Consider the following 22,839-nt stretch of genomic DNA (forward strand, 5'->3'; position numbering starts at 1 on the left):
AATCACAGTCCACCCAAACCAGGAGGTATTTATCACAGAAAACAGCTCTAATTCCATATTAGCATGTTTTGTAAACTCCAAATTCCAGATTTGTTTTATTCCTTTTAAGCCATTCTACATTCCCTATCTGGAACTCAGTACAGTGCAGGTGGGATTCATCTTACCTGGCTTTACATTATCACAGCATGAGTCCATACTGGTTACTTAGGCTGCCTTTTTCTCTATGAAGCACAGTAGGCACTTTCAGAGTGCAGTTCACCTGGTCTGTTTTAGATGCAGGAAGAGAATCAAATTATGCCAATAAAACTCTTGATCTGCCTTCAGAGGGATGGCAAATCCGTGGCAGAAATCAACTCTCCAAATGGTACTTTGGTAGAGTATCTAAGTCACGTCCTTATTCATTCTGCTCCTCCTGCTTGCACTTAGAGTTGTGCTGCTGGATAAAGCCAGGGTCACCAAGTACATCTCTATGAATAAAGATGGATGATCATTGGTTTGCTGATTGTTTTGGCGCAGCCTGGAACTTCATTTCCCTAGAAGAACATTCTAAAATGTAAATTAAAATGTACCTCAGTAAATTAAAATGTACAAACCTCAAGAATTTCAAATTATACAAAAAATACTCTTATATAGTCATGAAGGAATCTCAAAATAGAATTCTTTCAAACAGAAATGTTTTGAAAGTGAAATGCCTTGGTGTTAAAAATAGGTTTTAGCTACTGTTTTTTAAAATCCAGCTCTGTGCTTGCAGAGCTGATTGGAGCTTCAATTCTGCACATATCCACACAACACTATAATTAGGAATCAACCTATCCCTCTCATCTACAGGAACCAATCCTGTAGATGTCTAGATCATGTCACGGGACTCAAAAAGGACAGCAGGAACTTGTACAAAGTTTTTAATTACCATCACAGTAGTTAGGGTATTCAGTGGTGACTCAGATATGAGACCCTTCAGTTATAAGTAGTCATTTACAGATAGTAACTTCCAACATAGCTGAAAGAGGCTCACCTTAGAAACCCCAGTTTGCTAGTGCTTTACACTTCAGACGTGCTTTTAAAATCAATGTTCTGAATGACACTGCAACTTTCAAAACAGTCCTCAAGTTACTAGTAGAGTGCTCTAAGCATTTGGTTAGTGGCCAAACCAGAATATGCAACATAGGGGAGGGTATCTGTGTAACATTCCCATTTGAAAGGTACATGGCCTGGCAAAGGTTCCAAACTTCCAGGGAATGTTCACAGCTGACACTCTTGGCAAAAGAAGTCCTCTTCTTTCCGAGCAGCATTAAGTTCAGGCACAATGCTTCCTCCTAGCATGATCTGAGCAGCATTAAGTTCAGGCGCAGCGCCTCCTACTCCTCGGCATGTTCCTCCGAGCTGCCGGCATGGTTCCTGCTCAGTTCCCGTAAATATCTTACCTCTCCATGCATTTCCTTGAAGCGCTGGGCCTTGCAGGAACGGGGGGCGCCGGGCGGGCGTGGTTGCGGCGAAAATGACGCCGCCGTGTCCCGGCCATTGGCGGTGCGGGAGGTGTATCCCGCGGCCGGCTCGCGGTTGGCTGCCGCGCGGGGCGGTGGCGCCGCTGGACATCGGCCGGAGGAGGGGTCGGGACTGTCCGGCCGTGCCTCCCGCTGCCCCGCTGCCCGAGGTAGGTACGGCGCTGCCTGGCGCTCCCGGTGTCAGCGAGCGCTTCTCGGTGCCTGCCGCCCTCCCGCGACCGGTGCCGCCCGCTCACACCGCTTCTCCCGCTGCCCGAGTCCGCTCCCTTGCCTTTCCCTGCCGCTCTCCGTGGGATTTGTTTCCGTCCCACGCGTGGTCCCTGCTGGCGGGAGGCCCCTCGCTGTGCTACTCGGCGCTGGCTCAGCCCCAGTGATGCTCGGAGTGATGTGAAGCGCACCCGGCACGGGCGCTGCGGCCCCGCCGTCACCCGGCGTGCTGGGGAGGCCGGGGAGAGTTCCCCGGCGCTGCAGGCTTGGAATGCTGAAGTTACTTTCACTTTTACAACGGGATATGGGTATTTCTGTGGCTGAGCCTGAGCACACACGGGGAGGTATGCAGACGAGCTTCTGGCCTGCCAGAGGTCACCCGGCTGTTTGCTCACTGCCCCGACTCCCACTGTCTCAGGGCAGGGCAGTGCACTCCCGCTGAAAAGAGGCGCTTCTATTCTTGTGGGACGCCTCTGTGTGAGGGAAATTTGCTTCACTGCAAGTTTGGGTATGAGATGCAGTGTGTTGATTATAAGCTACTCTTATTGTTACATTTTAGTGTGCAGTTACAGTGACATGGCATGTCAAGGCTTCCTCGTTTTTGAGAGGTGTTGACATGCTCTTTGAGGATCCTCCTATTATGCTGAAAAGCAGTGTCACAAAATAACTCCAACTTCTGTACGGTAACCTCTGCTGGTAGACATATCTAGCAATCCTAGGAAGACCACACTTGGAGCTAATGTAGATGACTCTGTGCCTCTGTTCATGCCTTCCTTTGTGTGCCAGTTTTTCTGTTTCAGCAAGCCTGGAGTTAAATAGGACCTCTTAAGTCTTCAGGTGTATAGAGATTTTACAAATTTGAGGCATGAGGACGAACAGGACTTTCCAAGCAATTTGGATACAGAGATTAATGTAATTATCAGTTAAGATTGAGTTGGAAACAAAGTTCACATTTTTGAAACCTCTATCTTTGACATCCACATCTTTTAATTGCATAAGTATTTTAAGTCCTTAGGCTCCTAGATATTTGGTGCTGGACCTGAGCAGAGCCCCTGCTATTTACAGCAGAGCTAAGTGGTGGCACATATGTTTCACTGGTAGTGAAGAGGAGGAGACAGAAAATAAAAGGATATTCCTCTGCATGGGAATCCATCCTAATGAAGGTTTTCCATTTTGCATAAAATTTGTATTAGGGCTCCTGGGCACACATATGGTGACTGCTGAGCAATAGTTAAGGTCTTGATCTTGTCTTCCATTTTTGGCTCATGTAAGAATTAGTTATGTAAAAATACTTAGTGTTGGTCTTACATATTGGGTTTTCTCTTTTAATCAACTGCTTGCATTATAGCCTGTGTCCTGCTTTCTTTCTGTGTGGTTGTTACTTCTGACTGTTTGTGATACAAACCTTTGATAAGTATTTGACCTTTGCATGTTATGGTGGCATATTATGGTACCAATATAATTGGTAACTTTAAGTTTCCAGCATTCTTTTTAAGCCTTGTAATTAAAAACTTGATGAATTGAACACATTAAAAGCCTTCCTTTGCAGTAGTAAAAACAATTAGTGAAATTGAAAATTGGTCTGTAAGGACACCCCACCAGACCAAGATGCAACAAAGCACACTGAAAGTAAATTCATGTCTCACAAAAGTAGGGTGTAAATAGAGTATAAATTATCTGGTTTATGTTTTACAGCAGATGCTAAAGGAGACCAGAACTTTTGCACAAAAAGTATTTGAATCATACATGTACATGTATTATTTTATTACTTTGTCTTTGCTGTCATCAGGCTTTACCATGCTCCGAGCCTTTAGTCACACAAATGGTAGGTGCATGTTCCACCATACTAAGTGTTGGCATCATCGTAAGTCTGTGCTGGCAATCAGGAGGGAAGATGTTAATGCATGGGAAAGAAGAGCACCTCTAGCACCAAAACATGTTAAGGAGTTGACAAAGATGGGATATAAGGTCTTGGTGCAGCCGTCAAACCGGAGAGCCATCCATGAAAAGGTAAGGTCCCATTTTGAGAGAGATAAGGAAAATCATAGTTCAGTTATTAACCATAGTACAGGAAAAATAATACTCAGAGGCTATTAATGAGAAAACATATAAAGAAATAAAACATAAACATGTAAACGTTGTTGTTAAATGAGGAGTCATTATGTGCTAGTGGAAAGAAAAAGGAGTAGTTTGTTTAGCCTTTTAATATAATGTTGACAGAGTGGTGGGGTTTTGGAGTTGTTTTTATTGATTTCTTGTCCTGTCATCAGTCTCCATAGAAGTTCTAGTTGTTCTTGAAGTAGAAACTTGGGAATTCATTTAATATTGGTACTTTTGTCTTCTGTTTGTACGAAGGCAACAACTCTAAAAAACCTCATATTTTTTTAAAAGAACAAATTTGGTGAATCCTGTTCTTGCTTCAGTCCCATTCCTCATGTAAAATGAGAAGATAGGGTTTTTTTTCTTTAACACTATGAGCTTGAGGACAGAGAGCTTTTACAGTTCTTGTAGCAGCGGTAATACTCTGCTGTAAGATATCTGAGAAAACAAAAATTGAAACATAAGTAGGGAATTAGTGATCACTTGCACATATCACCTTTTAATTAAGGCACAGTGCTGGTTTTCACCAAAGCACAGATCATACTATGCAAAAATATTCCTTCAGAAGTTGCTCTTCAGCTTGGACTTAGCCTTATACAATTTTATAAAATCATGTGTCATCAGTCTTCAGATTAATTTTTCATATTTCTCTAAATTATTTCCAAGTATTTCAGCACATTATAAAAGACTCTTCATTATTGCAATGCTACAGGATACTTTAAATTTAGTAAAATATCATTTTCGTAGTATTTTTTACATTTAAGATGAAGGATTTTAATTACACATAATTATGTTTTGGCCTTGTATAATAGGATAATAGCATGGTATTTCAATTTGATACTTGATACCTCTTTATCAAAGAGATTTATGAGTATAGCACATGCAGTTACTTGTTTCTGCTTTGTAGAATTATCAACTTTTCCTCTGTTTTAGTTGCTGAGATCTGAATATGAAAAAGCACAGAAAAATTTACTTTGATTTTTCTCTTTCCTAGGAGTACATCAAAGCAGGTGCCATTATTCAAGAAGATATTTCTGAGGCTTCTCTGATAATAGGTGTGAAGAGACCTCCAGAGGAAAAATTAATCCCTAAAAAGAACTATGCCTTCTTCTCTCACACTATTAAAGCCCAAGAGGCAAACATGCCCCTTTTGGATGAGATTTTAAGACAGGTAAATTGTGCCATAGTAAAGACCCTTAACAGTTATTATGAGGTGGAAACTGAACCTGGTGCTTCAGTGTGATCAGGAGCTTGCTGCCTAGTCCACTTACTTTCAGGACGCGTATTCCAGTAGTACATTTGGCTAATGAAGACTGTTTTTAGTATCCTAAAAACAGGAGCTGAGTATTTCTTGCTCAGAGAATCTTGTGCTTGCAGTGTTACTCTGTTCATGCACATAAGGCAGGTGAGTTGTGAGCATGGTGTGCTCAAGAGAGGCTCTTTCTATCTGAGCACTAAGAGTTGTTGGAAAGTTACTAAGCTGGAGTGTGTATTGGTCATTACAGAGGAAGGCAGACAGTTCACTCAGAAAAGAGCAGTCCTTTGGCAGAGGATATGAATGGGCCTGCAGCATCTGGAGTGGCACATTGGCAAGCTCTGTGCCAGAGGGCACGGGCAGTGCAGAGACTCTTTAAAATAAGAATTCAACACAGCCATTATGTTTTTATTTTTATACTTAAATCTTGTTATGATTTAGTTGCCTTTCTTATATTACCCATCAACCTCTATCACGAAGGATGACAAAAGCATGTGAAAAGGTAGTTCCTGGGAGAGCAATGTGCCACTGACTGCATTCACTGAAAAATTTGATACTCAGTTTACTGTGTATTTTCAGGAAATTCGACTGTTTGACTATGAAAAAATGGTTGATCATAAAGGAATGCGAGTTGTGGCCTTTGGAAAGTGGGCCGGTGTAGCAGGTATAGTGCATAAAGTAAAGGCAGGCTTGCAACAAGTAACTTCTTGTAATACTTGTGGTTGTTCTGTGTTTCCTAAAAGTTGAGGCTTGCAGTGTGTTTTTAATTCTTGCTTTTAACAACTTTTTTCCACTCTGATTTGTTCCTCCTCCTTTCATGAGACTACATGTCAAATAGTCCTGTGGATTCCTGACAAATCTGATATTTTATGTTGTCTTGAAGTCCTGTTTGTCCATTGAACTAATTTGAAGCAGATGAAATACCAAGAGATCAACTTACTAGGTTTTTGGGAAAAAAAGGCTGCTGTCAGTCCTGAGAGCTTTAGCAGCATGTTTGTCACTCTGATATACATTTACACTTATTTTTGTGGGGCATGGTTCTCATTCCTTTCTACTGAACTTTAACTCTGTTTCTTCAGAAGACTCTTATCTCCTTCTTTGGAATCTGGTGATGTGGATGCATCTCATAAAAGTATATCTGAGTATTAAGTGGTGCTGAAATGCATAAGGTGGGCCAAGAGCAGGTTTAAGGTCATGGACTGCTACTGAATTTCTCCTTCTCTGGTTTTATTAGACTTTCTTTAGAAGTATAGTATTAAAACATGGGAAAAAGATCCAGGATGATTTTAGGCTTCAGTCAGTCTCTTCAGTTTCTAACTGCATATTCGTAAGTAACACTGATGGTCTGATTTTTATTTTTTTTTTTTTTAACAACAGGAATGATCAACATTCTACACGGACTGGGTTTACGATTTTTAGCCCTGGGACACCACACTCCCTTCATGGTAAGAGTACATGTGTATATTTTTGTCTTTAGCAAAATGACATTTGGGCATCTGCTAATTATCTGTATTTGAATGTGGAAAATATCTTGATGGTTCTGTGCCTTTGATTTCAGCACATTGGGATGGCACACAACTACAGGAATAGCAGTCAGGCTGTGCAGGCAGTACGGGATGCTGGATATGAAATATCACTGGGATTGATGCCAAAGTCAGTGGGGCCCTTAACATTTGTGTTTACAGGCACTGGTAATGTTTCTAAGGTAAGAATTGTCTTCAAAATGAAATGCTATATTATTGTTAATAGAAATCCTTGGCATTTGATAAGTGTCAGGTTAAATGGGCTGATGGGTTCATTTTGATTGCTCGGACTTCATATTTTCCTTTTCTAGCAAGAATTTTTAAGTAACATAGACTAAAATGTTTAAGGTGAGATCATGCCTGACAAGGCTGACACACTAACTTCTTATCATGAAAAATGAATTAAATCTTACTGCTTCTCTCTCCTTTCCCCCCTGCATGATTTCTGTCTCACTTTCTTCCCACTGTTAACTCTGGTCTCACAAGGTATGTTGAAGCATCCTAATAAAGTATGGGGGAAAGAGTTATTTTTTCTAATATTTGTTGAGTTTTTATATCTGTATAGCATTGAATTGGCTTGGTGGACTTTAGAGCTATTTTCTGTGACATGGGGAAAAGGCTTATTCCTGGCTTTGGCAACAAAGTTCAGTTAACAAGGCTCCATCTATAAAGTGAAATCACTGACCACATAAAAGCGTTCTTTCTAGACAAAAAGATGGTGTGTTTGAAAGGTTTATGTTTGTAATCACAACTCACTGGGGAGGTCATCTGGTAGTTCTTGGTCTGGTTGATGAGGAGTGGCTTCAGGGGTCTTCCCTAAAGAGAAACTGCTCCTCAGAGTGCAGTTAAGCTATCTATTGTGGTTGAGTTGAGGCCTCCCAGCTCAGCCATTAGAAACATGAACCAGGCATTGGATTGTGTATTAGACAGTCTGCAGTAGTGTGGAATGATGTAAATTTCTTGCTTTCTTGGCAGCTTGGTTTTGGGTAAGCAGGGGTATATGTTAAACACTGTGTCCATCTCTGAAGATGTTCTCTGTCAGGACTGTCAAACTGTGTGTGACATTTTTATATATGTTGTCAAATACCAAATAAGTGGTGTTACATTACATTTATGCTCTGCTTATTCTAAATCATACTTCATGGTTTCAGGGTGCTCAAGAAATGTTCAACGCCCTCCCATGTGAGTTTGTGGAACCACATGAATTAAAGGAAGTTTCCAGATCTGGAGGTATGCTGTGACAGTAAAGTGTTTGAAAACACTGGAACCCTTTTTGTGCAAGTATAACAGCTATTTTATTTTTTTTTAACTTCAGACCTCAGAAAAGTCTATGGGACAGTGTTAAGTCGTCACCATCATCTTGTAAGGAAACGTGATGGAATATATGATCCAGTAGACTATGAAAAACATCCAGAAAATTACACTTCTCGCTTTCATATTGATGTGAGCATCTCTTGTGTTCTTTTATGAAAGGTTTTCCAGAGAGTGTTAGTAGTTACTAAACTTTTGCATATTCATCATTTGAGAGAACATTAACTTAAAATACTAGACCAGGGGCTTTCAGATTCTTAAAGTACTAAATAAGAACATCATGCAACATAAGAACATCATGTAATTTTCTTTGCAGGTTGCACCCTACACAACTTGTTTAATTAATGGCATATACTGGGAGCAACATACTCCTCGCTTGCTAAGTCGACAGGATGCTCAGAAGCTGCTGGTGCCAGTTATTTCTGCTGATGGTTCAACAGAGGGCTGTCCTGAGTTACCACACAAGTAAGACACCTCATTTCATCATGCAGCACCATGATTAAGTCGTAATGTTAGGCAATTTCACCACAGTTTCTAGTAAATTATTATGTTTCTTACATTGTTCCTCTTGCATGTTTTACAGTGCCCCATTGACTGTGCTTTTGTTGTTTTGTGCTTTGCTCTTGTGTCTTGTTTTCACAGTTTGGAGTTTTTGAAAACATCATAGTACAAATGATTCACAGGCATCAGCTGTCTTTCTGCAGAGGTAGTTCTGCCCTTGATCCGCGTACATAATCCAGTATAAACAGTGTGGTATCTGGGAATGTACCTACTGCTCCAATATTGCTAGAAGTTTCTCTGCCCAAGCAGAGTTTTTGGAAAAGTTCTTCCTACAGTGTCATTTAGCTTGTACAAGTCCAATCAACTGTTCCTTAGCATCTCTTATTTCTGCAGCAGATGGTGGAAATGTTCACAAACCTGAGACTGGAGTGTGGGGTGCAAATCAAGGGTTAGTCTCCTTTTGCTGGGGGTGAGAGCCACCCTTTGTCTAATAGCCCTGTGTAATAGTTCTTTGGGAGACTGGCTCAGTCATGGAACTGGGGAGGACATATAAATGTATTCTGGTGAGGAATCGCGTCTTTGTCTCTTGTCTGCCCACTCTTGATGCCTTTCTTTCTCAGAGACAGCTCGAGGGAGTTGGCAGATGGATAATGAATGAGAGGTGTTGGCAGTACATGGCATAGAGAGAAAAAATGGTGGATGAAGAGATTCTCCCAGTCTTTGAGAAGTTACACATGAAATATGAGTGCTGTTGATGTGAATGCAAATCTGATGACTACAGTGGGGCCAGATTTCCATTACATTTCCAGATATCATTGTTTGTGTTTTGTTGACTTCTAAATTGGTTAAGATGAATGAAGCTACAAGTCAGATACATTTTCTCACATTTCTTTTATTTCCTGTTCACTTGTGGCCTTTTATACCTATCTTTCTTAGTAATTCGTATAATGCTCTATTCCACTGTCTTTTTTGTTTAATCACTTAGACTTCTGGCAATATGTGACATTTCAGCAGACACTGGAGGATCTATAGAATTTATGACAGAGTGTACAACAATTGAGAATCCATTTTGTATGTATGATGCTGACCAGCATATCACTCATGACAGGTGGGAGAGCCCTTACTTATTGCTTTCCAATGTAATTTTTACAGCGAAATATTATATTGAAAAATCATGTGCTTAGAACACTTCTGAAAGGTGGTACCTGAGAAGTAGTTTAGAAGAACTGTGTTCTCTCTTTCAGTGTTGAAGGCTCGGGGATTCTAATGTGTTCCATTGACAATCTGCCAGCTCAGCTTCCTATAGAAGCAACAGAGTACTTTGGCGATATGCTTTTCCCATATATTGAAGAGATGGTAAGGTCTTATGTGTCCGACAAGAAGGTAAAAGACTTGCACTTTGGTCTGGTTGTTTGTTACTTTTCTGGTCTCCTGTATACATTCAAATGGAATCTGCTGTAGAACATAACTGACATTGTACTTCAAAAAAAGAAAAAAGGTTTTGAAGTCAATCCTTTCAAACACAATATGAACGAGACATTAATGACCTGGATGTCTTAGGGATTTGTCAAGTACGCTTTCTGTATGCAGGAAACAGGCTCTGGCAGGTAGTTCATTGCTTCTGGACCCTGCAGTAAATGTCTAAGTCTGATTTTCTTGGGCACTCAACATTCACTTACAGTCAGACTGCTGTTTGAATTCCTGTATTTTCCTAAAAGTCAAGTGACACGAGTATGGCCAGAAGAATTTCAAATTTATAAGATATTGGTATTGTTGCATGCATTTAAATGTTGCTTGAAATCTTGATGTTTTACTTTGAAAATGTAATGTGTAATAAGTGACCTGATTTGAAATAACTTATCTCCACAGCTGTCATCAGAAGGCTCAGAACCTCTTGAAAAACAGAATTACTCACCTGTTGTTCGAGATGTAAGTTTTTCAATTTGACACTCTTCTTGTCGTCTTCTGCTTTGAAATACATAGATACATAAACCCCTCAAAATTTGTTTCATATACTTTCAGGCAGTGATTGCATCCAATGGCTCACTGACACCTAAGTATCAATATATCCAGAAACTGAGAGAGAGCAGGTAATGTATAGCTTTTTACACCACCCCCCCTTTCTGCATTCTGTCTCCCCTTTTGTATTTATTTACTCTTGTGGTTTAGTGGAATGCATCTATATTGCACTGTGTCTAAATTTGATGCTTGATGATTTCCCTACTTCTTCATGCACATTGCCTAAATCATTAACATGTGTTGATAACTTATATTGAAGTTGAGAAAATTATCATTTTTCTCTTTCTTGAGTTATGAAAACTTTTTTACCAGAGAGAGGCAGAAAACAGCCACATGCCAGTATTACTCTGTAACTCGTCCTTTTGAAATGGATGTAACATATGGTCATTTGAAAGGAATGGCTGAAAGCAAAAGGCTCTTAAATATACCTTGAATCTAGTTACATCTTGTATGGCTCAAGTGCTGTGCTGTGTAGTTTGACAGTAAGTGGGTACCTCTGGCTTCACATTCATGGTCAATGAGAGCTGCACTGTACATGATATAAAAGTTTAAATTGGTCTGACCATAAGCACTGCATGCATTATGCACTAAAAACATAGTGTGTTGACTTCTGCATCCCAAACCTCTCTGCTTTCCTTGGGGAACTTTGAGATTTGTGGTCATGAACACGTGCATGATGTACTGTAGGTGCATTTTCTACACAAAGTAACATACTGTTTGCTTCTCAGAGGCTTCAGTTCAGAGTGATTTTTGTTATGTGCTGTTTGAGAGACCCCCTCAAGATATTGTCTCAATAGCAAATTTTCTTATTCCTCACAGAGCCTAATGATCTAATTTTTTTGCTTCCTCTATAATCCCTTGCATGGTCTTGTGCAAACTACCCTGAGAATCTGGAGACTTCATTCCAAAGGGGGTTTTTGTGGGTAGATTTTTTATATTTCTGCAGATCTGTGTGTGTATTGTAAGTCATGTTCATTTGTTCATTGGTATTGTACACTTAGCTGTTGGAAAAGCAGAACCTGCTAACAATACCTTCCTTTACTTTGCAAACTTTGGGGATGATGCAGATGAAAGCAGGGTTTTACTGCTTGAGGTGTGATGGTTTAGGTAGAGATAGGCTCTTGTTTAAAGCCTATAGGAATGATGTGCCTTGTTATTACTGTAACATAGTATGATGCTGTGTCCAGTTCAGTTTTTGAGGGCTCTATTTAGACTAATTGCTAATACCCTTTCAAGTCCATGGGCATTTCAGACATAGGATAGTCAGACTGCATGAGCTGAACTGCCTTGGGTACCACTAGAATGCAGAAGCATTTTGATTTACCAAATTCATTTTCATCTTTACACCTTTACTTGCTTCTTAACTCCTACTGGTTTCCCATCCACAGCTGCAATGGCATATCACCGTGTGGGCCTCCAGTATTACTGTTATTTGTTCATAGATCAACATAACTGAATTATTTAAACTCATATATAGAGAATAGGCATAATCTGAAATGTTTTTTTCTGGACCCATGTAGATTCTGTTCCCATAATTGATGAGTCATTTGGCAGCTCACAGTTTTGACTGTCCTAGAGTAGACATGCTGTGTTTGGTCCAAGTGTGACCTCATTCTAGACACTGGAAAAGTTTTTAATAAATAAGAAAAGTTTGATTGCAAAATTCAGCTCACTTTCATAGAGGAAGTCCTTCCATTCATCAACACTCCAAGCTGCATACCACTTCTGCTCTCTAAAGGGTAGAGAAGTATTTTTCTCTTGCCCTGCCCATGAGGGCAGCTGTGGAAGATATTCTATCAGAATAGGTAGTAGTAGGAGGAAAGTCCTTGGGTGATGGGCTTAGAAGACTTTCTGCGAATGTATTAAATCATGACTTGACTTTCTATAAAAAGAATAAAATCTGTAAAACTTTTATGAAGGTAAAAATTTACAGTAATCCATAGTAATAATTTAGATAGATTAGAAAGTTTTACAACTTAATGCAAATTTAAGCTAAAAGGAAAAATAATTATAAACAACCAAAATGTGTTTTCCTACTATAATTTATGTGTTTCTGAGAGCATATTTAAACAACTGCAGCATTAAATTATTCTAGTTGGCAAATAAAATGCAAAGTCTGCTGTGAATATATTTTATATTGAAAGTCATCAGGAGATCTACTTAAATTTATTTATGAGAGTACTAGTGGTTTGGTTGAAACACTGTATGATGATTTTCAAATCTGAGTCCTTGTCTGCAATGATGATTTCTTAGTTGGGCATTAACTTTTATTTGACTTTTATTGACTATCATGTTCCTATGATGGACTAATATGAGCCTAGTATAACTTACACAAAATACACTTTCACCAGAATGGTTTTGCGTACTTTAAGAGTTACCTGTGATGTAAAGGAAGCTAGATAGAGACTGAAATCCCTTTCTGATAGCCCAGCATGACAGCTTGGTGGTCCTCCCGTGATCAGGTTACAGGAATTTGGCCATTGGAAAAGATGCAACCGAGGAAAATTTTGATGAACAGCCACTAACAATTCAAGAAGCAGCAGAGATGTTGATGGATTGGTCATGTTTATGTTAGAGAAAAGAAATTAGAATGGAAGCAGTACTAAATGGTGCTGGATCAGTTAATTAGGAACTTGACTCTCAGTCTGAATAGAGCTCTTGGTTTGTAGACTTACTAAATATATACTTCTGTTAACCTTAGCAGCTTACAGTTTCCTTCTGTGTGGTTTTTAATTTTACCTGTAACACCTTCTAGGGAACAGGCTCAGTCGCTAAAGATGGGTGATAAGAAGAGGGTTTTATTGCTCGGATCGGGCTATGTTTCTGGCCCTGTACTTGAATATCTCACTAGAGATTCCAACATTGGCATCACAGTTGGTACGTAAGAATTTGTTTATTTTCATTACAAGATTGTGTCTTACTGAAACCTGCTAATGTGGCAGAACCTTTCTCATAAATAATAAATGGATGCTGTACTGAGAACAGATAAAGAAAATCTTTGTTATTGTGCACAGCAGAAAAGGATTTTGTAGCTTTGTGAGCATTTTGGGTTTATATAATTGATTTGAAAATTACATAGCCACGTTAAAAGTTTACTGTTTGCATGTGTAATCTGTAGGGAAATTAGAGGTATTTTTTCCTGTTTGAGGCTTGGGATTGTTTTTGTAGCTAGTAAGTCAGCTGGTGTTTGGCTGTGTTTTCAGCCTCAAACAACAAGAAGATGAAAATGTTTTTATGGACATCTGTATGAGTGAAGTCTCTGCTGTTTTTATAACCAGTACCCTGGTGGTAAAACTTCTCTGACCTTCCCATGAGCCCCACATGCCTGCTTCTTTATTCCTCTGTTTTGGTTTTATCTATAGCATGTTTCAGGCTGGGGATCTCAGTAGCTGTTTTCTGTACTCTTAATGATGACTATCCTGATTCTGTGACTTCAGATTTAAAACAAAGGCTGTATTGCCTGAAAGATACTTTACTGGGAAGTGGTTTCACTTAAAACTTACAGTTATATTTCTGTTGATTTTTGTTGTTGCTTTGGTTTGTGTTTTTCCCTTCATGCTATTTTCATACTTGGCTGCTTTTGGTACCCTTCATGGTGATAACCATAGTACTTTTAACCCCTGGGAGAAGATTTACCAGGAAGAAGTGGGGAACTCTAGGAAAGCTGCACTCTGGTTATCAGTACTGCCTGAGGTGGTGAACAGGGAAGGATTACAGCAATGTGCAGTGAACATCCCCTCATCAGTACAGAAACTGCATCTAGTTCCTGCAATACAGTAGCAGGAAGGGAAACTAGGTGAACTGGAAGATGTGTTTTGCCAAGCACTGAGCAAACATAGCAGGTGCCTCTTATCTGGGTAGCTTAAAAACATACAATTTCTACAGCTCACACTCGGAAGGAAAGAGACACAAAGATATTACTTGTTTAATATTTGACAGGAGCCAAGTAGGCGCAGAAAGCACAAAATGCACATCACAGTGCCATGTTTGGTTTCCTGCTGTCAGGCTACACCACTTTAAATCCAAACGTTGGAAACCTTAATTGGGAAACCTTCATGTAATCAACTTCTTTTAGTTTGAATTTGTGGATGATTTTGCCTAGCACTTTTTCTCAGCACAATTTTACTAGTAGAGTGTGGAGAATCACGGTCCAGCAATCTTTATTTCCCATTGAGTGTGGAAAGGTCATAAGGAAATAAGGCCCTAACTTAGAGGCACAGATGCTTTTAATTCTCCATAACCCTGTGCCTCACCTGCTTTCTTCTTTGGCCACTCCTTGTTCCTGGCTGAGTTCCCTCTGTTTTGTGCTGGCAGCCATGGTGAGATGGGGCAGGAAACCAGTGAGATGTGGCAAATACTGGCTGCATTGTCATGGATCTCTTTTTCAGTTCTGCGTTCCTTATAATGGTAGGGAAGTGAAGGCAGGCAAACACTGGATTTATCCCCTTTAGTTATAATATTATCGTATGCATGATTGGTAGGAGTAAGCCATAGGGAAATATTAAAACTAATCAGATTGAATCTGGGCCTTTTAGTAATATTTGACCTAAGCTAAAGCATAATGCTTCTATCTTTGTTACATTAAAAGTGGTGAATGATGTGATTTGTTTTTGCTTTAAACTATTAAACTGTTCTTCATTGTAAATAGGAATTCTGTTAAAGTGTATTAAAAAGGAGTGTTTGAAAGATTTCTTTTTAAACCATATTTATCTATAAATGTACAGCTATGTAGAGTGAGGGATGGACTAAGTTTTTCTAAGCATGTGTTTGTTTACTAAATCTGTTAGTTAGCTGTGTTGAACTTGCATGTTCATCTAGACCTTGAAACCAGCTAAGGTTTTCTTGTCTCACTTAAGCCAAACAGAGCCTGAAAAAGAAAAATAAATTTTCCTCTTTAGGCTTTTTTCCCTCCTGGACTTCTAGTCAGCTTCTTGCTTTTCAGTGAAGTAGTCTGAGCTTTTGCAGAAATAGATACTACCATCAAAAACTGATTGAATACTTCACCTCTGAATTGAATTGGCCAGGTTAGAGAAGTAACTATTTTAGAACCAGGCAAAAATATGTACTACATAGTGACCTAAAATACTTTAGGCCTCAGGATAAATTGTTACACTAATTGAAAATGGTTGTTTTTCAGCAGGATGATGCTAATCCAAACATGGTTTACTTTTAAAACATATTGGGCATACAATTTTTCTGCTGCAATCTTCCCTCAAGAGTCAGTGCAATACAATATTTCATTAAAGTGGAAAAGAAGGGAGATAACTTCTGGTTTTGTGTGAATAATTTGTGTTGACTTAGTCTGCTGATAGGAAAACTGCAGCTAAAACTTTTGTCAAGTACTCCAACAAAGCTGCTAGTAAGTTGCAAGTCTGTTCTCATTACACAATTTAGCAGTGAGTGGTTCTTTACTTCTGAGAGTAAGTAATCCTTGTAGATTCTTATTCTTGAGTTATAACTGTTTTGACACTGGCAATTGATAATAAAATTGACTATTTAGGGGAAGTAAAGTGCTTTATGCCTGATTTCCCTTCAACTATTAGTGAAGGAAAACATCCATGCAACTGTTTGTCTTTGGGAAATATAGCACAATTATACATGGGTGTGCTTAGGACTTAGCTTTGTCTTTAGGTAACGGTTTATGCATTTTACTTTTAAAACAGTATCTGTCATGAAGGAGCAACTTGAGCAACTGACAAAAAAATACAGCAATGTTACTTCAGTTCATATGGATGTCCTTAAGCGGGAGGAAAAGCTGTCCTCTCTGGTGAAGAAACATGACCTCGTAATCAGGTCAGAATTCTGTGTAAAACATGATAGGCTCGAAACTAAGTCATGCTGCTTCTTTCTCCTAGTTGACTGATCTAAATCAATACAGTAACTTTTTTTTTAATGGCCAAGAACTGGGGTCATATTTGTAAATGTAAGTAGTTGTAACTGGCCAGTGCCTTCTCATGTGCCATGGCATCAGGACTTTAGAAGGGGTTTTGTCTGCAGCATCTCTTCTGAAGTGTTCAGTAGTTACGTGGACTCCCTTCCACAGGCATTTGTGTGAGGGGCCGGTTGCATCCACAAATATATGTGTCCCTGGGATCAAATGTGCATGTTCACAAGAGGAGGCAAAATTCGGACACCTTGGTCATTCCTCCTGAATATCCCATTAAGAAAGAATTAATTCCAGGCATTGATACAGGGAAGGAAATAACTTCATAGTCCTTACCTTTCTGTTTCTTTTGCTGTGGATGTCATGAGTGTTGTTTTCATTCCATGTAGAGCATGCTTTTCACAAAGTACTTCACCAAGAGCTTTGTAATGCAAGCTTTCACAGGTGTGGTTTTGCAGCCGTACCTGTTTAGAAGGTGGCTTTGGAAAGAGGTCAGTGGTTTGCGTTTTACAGAGAAGTGTGACAAAAGATGCTGTTTCAAGAATGACTCCCCTACTATTTGGTGCCCTGTTCTGAGTGCATATAACAATGCTGGCCTGATAGGGTAGTATTTCAATTATGTAGGTATGAAACTGCTCAGGGTATGACTGTTTTTTTGAGCTATTACTTGAGCCCTTTTGTAGGCATACAAAAAACATTTGTGAGTGTCTTTCTAGTGACAGCATAAGTAACTGGTTGAATTTTGATGTTGCATAATTCTCCTTCATTTGTAGTTTGCTACCTTATTCAGCACATCCTTTTGTTGCTAAGAAATGTATTGAGAACAAAGTGAACTTGGTAACAGCCAGCTACTTAACACCAGCTATGAAAGAACTCCAGGAGAGGTAGGTGTGACAGTAGCATCTCCCTGGTTTTGCTTTCTTTTTTAGCATTTTCTGAATATTTTGCAGTCTGTTACACCTGCAATGCTTGGTGTGAATTAGTGTTTTCTGTGTTTTTTTCTCCTTTCCTTTCTGTGCTGGAAGACTAAGTACTTTTCCCCAAAGGTGCATGTGGCAGAGAGGAGCAATGAGTGCATACCCCAACCTCATTATACTAGTGCTCTAAACACTGAAATGTACTTTCCTGCATGCATCATCTTATTTCATGTTAATGTTCCTTTTCCTCTCCCCTCAGACCTGTCAGGATCATCTGATGTTCAAGTTGAGCAGCTGGGCTGTCCTATTCTAACAGCAAGCTTGTTTGTCATCCTTTGCCTTCCCCTAATAAAAACTCATTCTTGGCTTATTGTATCTACAGTAATCTCCTTCTTCGTGCCCTTCTTTTGGATAGGCACATTGTATTATTCTCAAATTGGTGACAGCTCTAACTATTGTAATGTTTCTGTTGTCCTACTTACTATGTGCTTGGGAGTTGTTTTGGCATGGGGCTTCATCTAGGTGCTCCTCTCAGTCGTGATACCAGAAAATCTGAAGCACATTCAAGTGAGATGAGAACTGTACATGCTGTGTCTTTACAAAAGATAAAACAGAAAAAGCTAGACAGGTAGAGAACCAGTGTTGCAGACAAGGAGGGAGATTTAGGGGCCCTCCTCCCCTTCTTGCTGACGTCATGGCATGCTTTCAGAAAAAAAAAAAAAAGAAAAGGCACTTCTCATTTATCAAAACACAAAGTGATTTTGAAAATAAAATAAATCCTCCGTTTGTGGTGATAAATGAGCTCCTCTGGGAGTGTCGGCACCTATTAGAAAAAAAAAAAGAAAACTCTAATACTTTTAATTTGGGAAAGTAGGCCTTTCAATCTCTCACCTGCAGGACCTCTTCAGGACAATTAGGACTACCTCTGTCCTGCCCTCTGCATTACTACCTTCCTGCATTATGGCACTGTCCAGGAGAGTGCGGGATGTGGAGTAACTGGGAGGAATTTCTTTTTCCACCAGCCCTTAGGTCTTGCAGTGAAGTAAGAGAATCAAAAGTTAGAAAGCTCTCAGACAGTTGTCATTGTTCAGGTTTCAACATCTGCTTTTGGTTTTTTCGTTTTCCACAAGCTGCAGATAGACCAGAATTTACTGTGGGGAAGATTCACTGGGCCTTTGTTGGACAGATTTACCGAATAAAAGGCCAGTAATAATGAATATTCTGACGACTCTGTGTTTCTGTTATTTTTAGTGTAGAAGCTGCTGGTATTACAGTTGTCAGTGAAATGGGTTTGGATCCTGGTCTTGACCATATGCTGGCAATGGAATGCATTGACAAGGCAAAAGAAGTTGGTGCTACGGTAAGGTTAGCAGGTAGTTCTGCCAAATTTCTATTAATAAAGTTGTTTTTTTAACCCCAGATGAGGTGTAACAGACTCTGGACATTTTACTTTTTCTGGTGCTTGGAATTTGGTAGATACTAATGTGTAACTGATATGTGACAGATGCTGGACATTTTACTTTTTCAACTAAGATGGCCATGCCCCAGTGTATGTTTTGGTTTCCTCTCCTTTATGGACAGTGTCTGCAGTGGGACAGCTTGACACTGTTGCTCCTTGAAATTGTTTTATTTTCCCCTTTTTACTGTAGATTCTTCTGATTTGGCCCATTTAGGGGATAATGTCAACAGAAATTTTAAGAACTAATGGGGATTCTGCAGGGTAGCTCTGTGCCATTTGCATCCCGGTCTGTCTTGTCTTCACTGTTTCTTTCCTGTGGATAAATCTGACAGGTTATATCCTACACTTCTTTCTGCGGTGGCCTGCCAGCTCCGGAGCACTCTGACAATCCTCTGAGATACAAGTTCAGCTGGAGTCCACAAGGAGTGTTGCTGAATACAGTTCAGTCTGCCACATATTTAAAAGATGGAGAGGTGAAATAATGTGAATATTTTTATTTAAAGACAGACAAAAAAGGTGGTATTGGGCTAAGAAAGGAATTGGAATTTGTAAGGTGCTATTTACTTTCAAACCAGTGTCAGTCAGGTGCCTAAGCCAGTTGCATACATGACTTAGTCCCATATTTGGAGCATGATGGTGACTGACTGCTATCAGCTTAATTCTTACTTACTACATGGAAACTGATTGCAAGGAGGGAAGGTATTCTAATAACTAAAGCACTGGACTGGAGTTGGTTTTCTGGGTTCAACTTCCAGACCTGTTGCGTGTTGCTTTTCCACTTAATTGCCCTGTCTTTGGCCCTGTGAAACAAAGGTGAGAGTGCATCCTTCTACTTGCTTTTCTATCTAGTCACGTTTGTAAACCAAACAGCTTCATTTTGTAATTGTGCAGTGTATAGCAGAATTCTTGATTTCTTTTTCTTTTGGTGCAACCTGTAGTACTGAGTGGGTTTTGTGAAGTGTTTTTTTATGTGTTTTATATATGATCTGTTTTGCTGTTTGTGCAACCTCTCAAATGGCACTGCATCTGTTTTATGGAAAGATTGTAACTGATTTGTGGAAAGCTATTGCAAGCCGTTATCACAATTCCTGTTCCTAGTACTGTGTTTCTACTGTCACTTGCTCAGAGTAGTTACTGCAATACTGCCTTGTATAACCACTGTAAAGTTTAGCTAATTACCTAAACTCTTTTATCTGCAAAACTTAGAAATCTTTTGAGATGTTTTATCATGACATTCTGGTGCTCTACTGTAAGAAAGGAGAAATTCAAGGATTGTACATTGGATCATTATTTAAAAAGTAAAAACACATAGTTAAAAGTTTAAGATGAAAGGGTTTCATGGAAAATGTGAAAATGTTTCTGATTTAATTCTGATCTGGTTCACCTATTGCTAGGAAAAATTAGATCACGCATGTGAATGATTCATTATGAGAGCACTGGGAAAGCTTGTCAGTAAATTCTGCAATTTTTTTCTCCTTGACACTAAATACTTATCTGTCTGACCATTGTGTAGGATTCTTTCACACACCTGTCTTGTCTGGCAAACACAAGATGATCTTTTGGCATAGCTACACGCTTCATTGCTTTAGTATTTCTTCTAGAAGTATACCTTGCCCCTTTGCTCAGAAGTCAGAAAATGAGTTTTCATTGATGCTGCACAGCAGATCTAGGCATTAGCTGCTTGAAGGAAGCAGGGTTCAAGGCTGTGGCTGGGAGTGATAATAGACCTAGTCAATGTCTTTTTTTGTTTCCCTTCAATAGTGTATTCTCTCTGTGCTTTGTAGCCTCAAGTAAGGATACACATGGGCAGCAATTTCGTATCTTTATTTTAATCTTTAAAAAGAGAAGAAACCACCCCCACCATGCTGTTTATATTTACCTTCTCCTCCTGCATAAAAAAACCCCAAGATAATAAATGATTTGACCAAAAAGCAGGGAGCATATGGGGCAGAGTCTCCCTTCACAATTTAGATTGGGCCTTTGTTTGCACCTGAAACACTAAGCATGTTTTTTTCTATTTTTGAGCATACTTTATCTTTTGTGTTCTGAAATAAATTGAATAGTACCCCAAAAGAATACTTGCTTATTTACTCTTGTTAATATTATAGTAATTATTTAATATTATATTAATTATTAAGTATATTAATATTTGCTTATTTACTCTTTCAAAAACTTTAGATTATCAATATTCCAGCTGGAGGAGCATTACTGGATTCTGTCACTCCAATGGATTTTTTCCCAGGATTAAATCTTGAAGGTTTTCCTAACAGAGATAGTACAAAATATGCTGAGCCATATGGTATTCAGACAGCTCGCACTTTATTGAGAGGCACCTTAAGATACAAAGTAAGTTGTTGGTGTTATTATTAGCAATTACTGTTTTCCTCAAGAGATGAATGTTGTAATTTCAAGAAAACTGTGTATTTAAAACTCAGCCTTTTATAGCTCTGCACTTGCTATTTATGAGCTCTTCACTATTCCAGTTGAGATAACTCAAAGCACGTATCTCATTTTTTTTGATATAGCTTTACTTGCTGTATTTAACAGGTATTTGTTGCAAACAAGAAAAAAAGTTTTACTCATTTTAAGCAACTGGTCAGTGGGCTTTGCATAGTCTGTATCTGTGGGTTTTTTTATTCTGGCTCTGTATTTGGTGTCAGATCAATAGAAGATTTTAAAAAAATTAAGTTATTCTGGTGGGTTTATGTGATGGTTTAAGTGGTTTTAAGAACTGATCTATTCTCTTTATTTGATAAAAATTTGAACTTACAGTTTTGATGCTTATATTCCCATGAAAAACATAATGGAAAGATCTTACAGAAAATTATGGTTTTCCATGAAGCTGAGAAAGTTTTTCATTAAATGACTAGGCATCTTGAATTTCAGAAGCTTTATAGTTTTGGCCAGCTAAGTAAAATATTAAGAGATAAATGTGTTTGCCTTCTAGCTGATCGACTCTTTTTCTTTCATTTGTTAGGTGCATAAAGCAGAATCAAAACAGAATCTTTTTTCTTTCAGATTTCCTTTTTTTAAATTATATTGTCAGTCAATATACATTATGAAGGAATAAATCTAAAGCCATATTGAAGGTTTGAAAAAGCTTTTATGGATGTCATAACATGTCTTTGGAATGATGGTTTATGCCAAGGTTTAAGTTACTGTTATTTGTCCATGGCCTGAGGAATGTGTATGTCCTTTCTGTCATAATTCCTTCGTTGCAATACAACAGGATTTTTTCTTTATTTCTGGGAGGGAGGGAGGTTTGCTTAGCAAAAGAAGATGTAAGGCCAGTGTGGGGGAATAAGAGTTACAAATTGCACTAGCTCTCTTATTGTCAGTCTAGATACAATCTCTTGTTCAGAAGCTAAAAATATGTGGAAGGCATCTATCTCATAATGGAGTCTTAATATGACAGTATCTACTCTTCCATTTGGTGCCTGGTAAAATTTTCTTCTTTTGTAAAAGTGTTAGCACAAGGAACTGCAAAAATGTCAGAGTGACATGACGAGTGATTGTCAGTGTGCTGCAAGAGTGCTGTTTCTATTGTTTGTGCTGCTTTCTTAATGCCCAAAGCAGGCCCAAGCACTTTGGGTTGGGGTGATGTTGGTAGGGGTGTGTGGAAGAGCTTGCCATACCTCTACCTGCATGGTACCTGCATCCCAGCACGTGGTGCTGAGCAGGGCAGAAGGTATTGTTGACCCTTTGCGCATGCTGCTGTTCTGCAGAGCAGGAAGCAATCTGTTCAGTGCAGAAGCAATCATCTTCTCAAAGTGCCTTTTAAAGAATAGGTTTAGAAAGATAATGGACTCAGTTTAAAAACAGGTGTCACACAGAAGGATCTCACTGCAAGGCCATCTGAGCTGATAACCTAGTGCTGATGGAAGTGGCTCCTAATTATAATTAGCCCTCTTTCAGAGTGCTTTATTTCCACCATTCTGCTTTTTTAGTGTTTCTAGTCACTTGCATGTAAGTGTTTTCAGGTATGCAGCAGAGGTGTGGCAGTGTTAAGGGGATACAAACAAAAGTAAGCAGAAATCCATTGAGACTTCTTTTATTGTGCAACCTATTGCTGCTTTTGCAGTATCATTCCACTGCTGTCAAATCCTTTTAAATACCATTCTACTGCTGTCCTGGTAGTCTCTCTGATATTCCTGAAGGAGA

At 39.1% G+C, this 22,839-nt stretch overlaps 2 protein-coding genes across 3 annotated transcripts in view; one reads left to right on the plus strand and one right to left on the minus strand.

Annotated features, from left to right (window-relative positions):
• Nucleotides 1-497: 497 nt before the first annotated feature.
• Nucleotides 498-2,327, minus strand: LOC120323726 (serine/arginine repetitive matrix protein 1-like). Its single transcript, XM_039383909.1, has 3 exons — nucleotides 2,280-2,327; nucleotides 1,422-2,182; nucleotides 498-546 (listed from the first exon to the last, which is right to left on the minus strand). The coding sequence occupies exons 1-3, from the start codon at nucleotides 2,325-2,327 to the stop codon at nucleotides 534-536; spliced, it is 822 nt and encodes a 273-aa protein (XP_039239843.1). The 3' UTR covers nucleotides 498-533.
• Nucleotides 1,539-22,839, plus strand: part of AASS (aminoadipate-semialdehyde synthase) — a 28,599-nt gene continuing 7,298 nt past the window's right edge. Inside the window, exons 1-19 of one of the 2 annotated variants that reach the window (XM_027720869.2) lie at nucleotides 1,539-1,651; nucleotides 3,499-3,719; nucleotides 4,804-4,980; nucleotides 5,644-5,728; nucleotides 6,442-6,509; nucleotides 6,623-6,769; nucleotides 7,739-7,817; nucleotides 7,903-8,030; nucleotides 8,215-8,363; nucleotides 9,385-9,507; nucleotides 9,644-9,755; nucleotides 10,269-10,328; nucleotides 10,422-10,489; nucleotides 13,174-13,295; nucleotides 16,082-16,211; nucleotides 17,076-17,186; nucleotides 18,471-18,579; nucleotides 19,011-19,151; nucleotides 20,857-21,024. In XM_027720869.2, coding sequence (XP_027576670.1) covers nucleotides 3,507-3,719; nucleotides 4,804-4,980; nucleotides 5,644-5,728; nucleotides 6,442-6,509; nucleotides 6,623-6,769; nucleotides 7,739-7,817; nucleotides 7,903-8,030; nucleotides 8,215-8,363; nucleotides 9,385-9,507; nucleotides 9,644-9,755; nucleotides 10,269-10,328; nucleotides 10,422-10,489; nucleotides 13,174-13,295; nucleotides 16,082-16,211; nucleotides 17,076-17,186; nucleotides 18,471-18,579; nucleotides 19,011-19,151; nucleotides 20,857-21,024 — 2,190 coding nt within the window. In that variant the 5' untranslated portion in view covers nucleotides 1,539-1,651; nucleotides 3,499-3,506. Of the gene's footprint in view, nucleotides 1,652-1,914; nucleotides 3,720-4,803; nucleotides 4,981-5,643; nucleotides 5,729-6,441; nucleotides 6,510-6,622; nucleotides 6,770-7,738; nucleotides 7,818-7,902; nucleotides 8,031-8,214; nucleotides 8,364-9,384; nucleotides 9,508-9,643; nucleotides 9,756-10,268; nucleotides 10,329-10,421; nucleotides 10,490-13,173; nucleotides 13,296-16,081; nucleotides 16,212-17,075; nucleotides 17,187-18,470; nucleotides 18,580-19,010; nucleotides 19,152-20,856; nucleotides 21,025-22,839 lie in introns of those variants that run through there. The other variant, XM_027720867.2, reaches the window with a different exon arrangement.

Source organism: Pipra filicauda, unplaced genomic scaffold (genome assembly GCF_003945595.2).
Source record: "Pipra filicauda isolate LSUMZ 115617 unplaced genomic scaffold, ASM394559v2 scaffold113_size4260070_pilon, whole genome shotgun sequence".
Lineage (NCBI taxonomy): Eukaryota > Metazoa > Chordata > Aves > Passeriformes > Pipridae > Pipra > Pipra filicauda.